Raw genomic sequence first — 5703 nt, forward strand, 5'->3', positions numbered from 1 at the left:
CTGCGTCTTCCCCACATCTGCGTCTTCCCCACATCTGCGTCTTCCCCACATCTGCGTCTTCCCCACATCTGCGTCTTCCCCACATCTGCGTCTTCCCCACATCTGCGTCTTCCCCACATCTGCGTCTTCCCCACATCTGCGTCTTCCCCACATCTGCGTCTTCCCCACATCTGCGTCTTCCCCACATCTGCGTCTTCCCCACATCTGCGTCTTCCCCACATCTGCGTCTTCCCCACATCTGCGTCTTCCCCACATCTGCGTCTTCCCCACATCTGCGTCTTCCCCACATCTGCGTCTTCCCCACATCTGCGTCTTCCCCACATCTGCGTCTTCCCCACATCTGCGTCTTCCCCACATCTGCGTCTTCCCCACATCTGCGTCTTCCCCACATCTGCGTCTTCCCCACATCTGCGTCTTCCCCACATCTGCGTCTTCCCCACATCTGCGTCTTCCCCACATCTGCGTCTTCCCCACATCTGCGTCTTCCCCACATCTGCGTCTTCCCCACATCTGCGTCTTCCCCACATCTGCGTCTTCCCCACATCTGCGTCTTCCCCACATCTGCGTCTTCCCCACATCTGCGTCTTCCCCACATCTGCGTCTTCCCCACATCTGCGTCTTCCCCACATCTGCGTCTTCCCCACATCTGCGTCTTCCCCACATCTGCGTCTTCCCCACATCTGCGTCTTCCCCACATCTGCGTCTTCCCCACATCTGCGTCTTCCCCACATCTGCGTCTTCCCCACATCTGCGTCTTCCCCACATCTGCGTCTTCCCCACATCTGCGTCTTCCCCACATCTGCGTCTTCCCCACATCTGCGTCTTCCCCACATCTGCGTCTTCCCCACATCTGCGTCTTCCCCACATCTGCGTCTTCCCCACATCTGCGTCTTCCCCACATCTGCGTCTTCCCCACATCTGCGTCTTCCCCACATCTGCGTCTTCCCCACATCTGCGTCTTCCCCACATCTGCGTCTTCCCCACATCTGCGTCTTCCCCACATCTGCGTCTTCCCCACATCTGCGTCTTCCCCACATCTGCGTCTTCCCCACATCTGCGTCTTCCCCACATCTGCGTCTTCCCCACATCTGCGTCTTCCCCACATCTGCGTCTTCCCCACATCTGCGTCTTCCCCACATCTGCGTCTTCCCCACATCTGCGTCTTCCCCACATCTGCGTCTTCCCCACATCTGCGTCTTCCCCACATCTGCGTCTTCCCCACATCTGCGTCTTCCCCACATCTGCGTCTTCCCCACATCTGCGTCTTCCCCACATCTGCGTCTTCCCCACATCTGCGTCTTCCCCACATCTGCGTCTTGCCCACATCTGCGTCTTGCCCACATCTGCGTCTTGCCCACATCTGCGTCTTGCCCACATCTGCGTCTTGCCCACATCTGCGTTTTGCCCACATCTGCGTTTTACCCATATTCGCGTTTTACCCATATTCGCGTTTTACCCATATTTGCGGTTTCGCCATATTCGCGTTTTCGCCATACTTGCGGTTTTTCCCATTATTGTTGTTTTTTCCAATATTCGCGGTTTTTCCCATGTTTTCGTTTTTCCATGTTCGCATTTTTCCCGTACTTGTGTTGTTTTGCATTACCCATGAGCCAATCTTACAAATCGATTCCTGCTTCAAATCAAGTTGTGCCACAAGATTCTCTGCTCCTGTATTTTTGTTTTTCCGATATTTGTGATTTTCCCATATGTGCTATACTCCGAGATTTGCGATTTTCCGATTTTTGCGATTTTCCCATATTAACGCTTTACCGACATTTGCGACTTTCCAATATTTGCGATTTTCCCTTATATCCGAAATCCCTACATTTGGTTTTCAGCCATACTTGCGTTTCTGCTATATTTGCATTTTCCCATATTTGATTTTTCTAGTATTTGCACCTTGCCCCGTGGCTGCGCCTTGCCCCGTGGCTGCGCCTTGCCCCGTGGCTGCGCCTTGCCCCGTGGCTGCGCCTTGCCCCGTGGCTGCGCCTTGCCCCGTGGCTGCGCCTTGCCCCGTGGCTGTGCCTTGCCCCGTGGCTGCGCCTTGCCCCGTGGCTGTGCCTTGCCCCGTGGCTGCGCCTTGCCCCGTGGCTGCGCCTTGCCCCGTGGCTGCGCCTTGCCCCGTGGCTGCGTTTTTCGCATGACTCATGATCCCATCCTACCAACCGATTACTTTTTTTAGTCAAGTTGTCCCATATTTGCGTTGGTTTTCTAGTATTTGCACCTTGCCCCGTGGCTGCGCCTTGCCCCGTGGCTGCGCCTTGCCCCGTGGCTGCGCCTTGCCCCGTGGCTGCGCCTTGCCCCGTGGCTGCGCCTTGCCCCGTGGCTGCGCCTTGCCCCGTGGCTGCGCCTTGCCCCGTGGCTGCGCCTTGCCCCGTGGCTGCGCCTTGCCCCGTGGCTGCGCCTTGCCCCGTGGCTGCGCCTTGCCCCGTGGCTGCGCCTTGCCCCGTGGCTGCGCCTTGCCCCGTGGCTGCGCCTTGCCCCGTGGCTGCGCCTTGCCCCGTGGCTGCGCCTTGCCCCGTGGCTGCGCCTTGCCCCGAGGCTGCGCCTTGCCCCGTGGCTGCGCCTTGCCCCGTGGCTGCGCCTTGCCCCGAGGCTGCGCCTTGCCCCGAGGCTGCGCCTTGCCCCGTGGCTGCGCCTTGCCCCGTGGCTGCGCCTTGCCCCGTGGCTGCGCCTTGCCCCGTGGCTGCGCCTTGCCCCGTGGCTGCGCCTTGCCCCGTGGCTGCGCCTTGCCCCGTGGCTGCGCCTTGCCCCGTGGCTGCGCCTTGCCCCGTGGCTGCGCCTTGCCCCGTGGCTGCGCCTTGCCCCGTGGCTGCGCCTTGCCCCGTGGCTGCGCCTTGCCCCGTGGCTGCGCCTTGCCCCGTGGCTGCGCCTTGCCCCGTGGCTGCGCCTTGCCCCGTGGCTGCGCCTTGCCCCGTGGCTGCGCCTTGCCCCGTGGCTGCGCCTTGCCCCGTGGCTGCGCCTTGCCCCGTGGCTGCGCCTTGCCCCGTGGCTGCGCCTTGCCCCGTGGCTGCGCCTTGCCCCGTGGCTGCGCCTTGCCCCGTGGCTGCGCCTTGCCCCGTGGCTGCGCCTTGCCCCGTGGCTGCGCCTTGCCCCGTGGCTGCGCCTTGCACCGTGGCTGCGCCTTGCACCGTGGCTGCGCCTTGCCCCGTGGCTGCGTTTTTCGCATGACTCATGATCCCATCCTACCAACCGATTACTTTTTTTAGTCAAGTTGTCCCATATTTGCGTTGGTCTCGCGTTTGCGTTGGTCTCGCGTTTGCGTTGCTCCCACGTTTGCGTTGCTCCCACGTTTGCGTTGCTCCCACGTTTGCGTTGCCCCCACGTTTGCGTTGCCCCCACGTTTGCGTTGCCCCCACGTTTGCGTTGCCCCCACGTTTGCGTTGCCCCCACGTTTGCATCTGCCCCATATTCCGATTTTTCCTATATTTGCGTTTGTTGCATTACTCATGAACCCATCCTACCAACTGATTCCATCTTTTAGTCAAGTTGTGCCCCATATTTGCGTTTGTCCCATATTTGCGTTTGTCCCATGTTTGCGTTTGTCCCATGTTTGCGTTTGTCCCATGTTTGCGTTTGTCCCATGTTTGCGTTTGTCCCATGTTTGCGTTTGTCCCATGTTTGCGTTTGTCCCATGTTTGCGTTTGTCCCATGTTTGCGTTTGTCCCATGTTTGCGTTTGTCCCATGTTTGCGTTTGTCCCATGTTTGCGTTTGTCCCATGTTTGCGTTTGTCCCATGTTTGCGTTTGTCCCATGTTTGAGTTTGTCCCATACTTGCTTTTGTTTTGCATTACCCATGAACTCATCCTGCCAACCGATTTCTTCTTCTACTCAAGTTGTGCCAAAAAATTCTCTTCTCCCATATTTGCGATTTTCCGATATTTGCGATTTTCCGATGTTTGGGATTTTCTCATATTTGGGTTTTTACCACATTTGCGATTTTCCCACATTTGCGACTTTCCTGAATTTACGTTTGTGCCGGATTTACGTTTGTGCCGGATTTACGTTTGTGCCGGATTTGTGTTTGTGCCGGATTTGTGTTTGTGCCGGATTTGCGTTTGTGCCGGATTTGCGTTTGTGCCGGATTTGCGTTTGTGCCGGATTTGCGTTTGTGCCGGATTTGCGTTTGTGCCGGATTTGCGTTTGTGCCGGATTTGCGTTTGTGCCGGATTTGCGTTTGTGCCGGATTTGCGTTTGTGCCGGATTTGCGTTTGTGCCGGATTTGCGTTTGTGCCGGATTTGCGTTTGTGCCGGATTTGCGTTTGTGCCGGATTTGCGTTTGTGCCGGATTTGCGTTTGTGCCGGATTTGCGTTTGTGCCGGATTTGCGTTTGTGCCGGATTTGCGTTTGTGCCGGATTTGCGTTTGTGCCGGATTTGCGTTTGTGCCGGATTTGCGTTTGTGCCGGATTTGCGTTTGTGCCGGATTTGCGTTTGTGCCACATTTGCGTTTGTGCCACATTTGCGTTTGTGCCACATTTGCGTTTTGTTGCCGTATTTTCGTTTTTCCCATATTTGTGTTTTTTCCTTGTTAGGTCCCCCAGGGAGCGCTCATCTTGCACATTAGGAGCTTGCACAACTAGGCACAACAATATGAAACACATATTGTGGTGGTCGCGGATCGGGAGACAATTACTGGATGATGTACTGTACCATCTGTCTAACTTCTATACTTACCCAATCTGGAAGCTCAAAGAATATTAATTTCACTTCAGATGCTATGTCCATCAGTAGAGGCCTAAAATAAATCCGCAGTGACCGCACAATGGTCAGCTAGTCTACATCTACATCTACATCTACATTGATACTCCGCAAGCCACCCAACGGTGTGTGGCGGAGGGCACTTTACATGCCACTGTCATTACCTCCCTTTCCTGTTCCAGTCGCGTATGGTTCGCGGGAAGAACGACTGTCTGAAAGCCTCCGTGCGCGCTCTAATCTCTCTAATTTTACATTCGTGATCTCCTCGGGAAGTATAAGTAGGGGGAAGCAATATATTCGATACCTCATCCAGAAACGCACCCTCTCGAAACCTGGCGAGCAAGCTACACCGCGATGCAGAGCGCCTCTCTCGCAGAGTCTGCCACTTGAGTTTATTAAACATCTCCGTAACGCTATCACGGTTACCAAATAACCCAGTGACGAAACGCGCCGCTCTTCTTTGGATCTTCTCTATCTCCTCCGTCAACCCGACCTGGTACGGATCCCACACTGATGAGCAATACTCAAGTATAGGTCGAACGAGTGTTTTGTAAGCCACCTCCTTTGTTGATGGACTACATTTTCTAAGCACTCTCCCAATGAATCTCAACCTGGTACCCGCTTTACCAACAATTAGTTTTATATGATCATTCCACTTCAAATCGTTCCGTACGCATACTCCCAGATATTTTACAGAAGTAACTGCTACCAGTGTTTGTTCCGCTATCATATAATCATACAATAAAGAATCCTTCTTTCTATGTATTCGCAATACATTACTTTTGTCTATGTTAAGGGTCAGTTGCCACTCCCTGCACCAAGTGCCTATCCGCTGCAGATCTTCCTGTATTTCGCTACAATTTTCTAATGCAGCAACTTCTCTGTGTACTACAGCATCATCCGCGAAAAGCCGCATGGAACTTCCGACACTATCTACTAAGTCATTTATATATATTGTGAAAAGCAATGGTCCCATAACACTCCCCTGTGGCACGCCAGAGGTT

At 55.0% G+C, this 5703-nt stretch overlaps 1 protein-coding gene across 1 annotated transcript; it reads right to left on the reverse strand.

The window, feature by feature from the left end:
• Positions 1-2182: 2182 nt before the first annotated feature.
• LOC124716787 (collagen alpha-1(I) chain-like) lies at positions 2183-3169 on the reverse strand. Its single transcript, XM_047243335.1, has one exon. The coding sequence runs from the start codon at positions 3167-3169 to the stop codon at positions 2183-2185; it is 987 nt and encodes a 328-aa protein (XP_047099291.1).
• Positions 3170-5703: the final 2534 nt, after the last annotated feature.

This window comes from Schistocerca piceifrons, chromosome 9 (genome assembly GCF_021461385.2).
Source record: "Schistocerca piceifrons isolate TAMUIC-IGC-003096 chromosome 9, iqSchPice1.1, whole genome shotgun sequence".
NCBI lineage: Eukaryota > Metazoa > Arthropoda > Insecta > Orthoptera > Acrididae > Schistocerca > Schistocerca piceifrons.

Coding starts and splice junctions, on each gene's coding strand:
- LOC124716787 (XM_047243335.1), bottom strand. CDS start 3,169: ATGCGAAAAACGCAGCCACGGGGCAAGGCGCAGCCACGGTGCAAGGCG.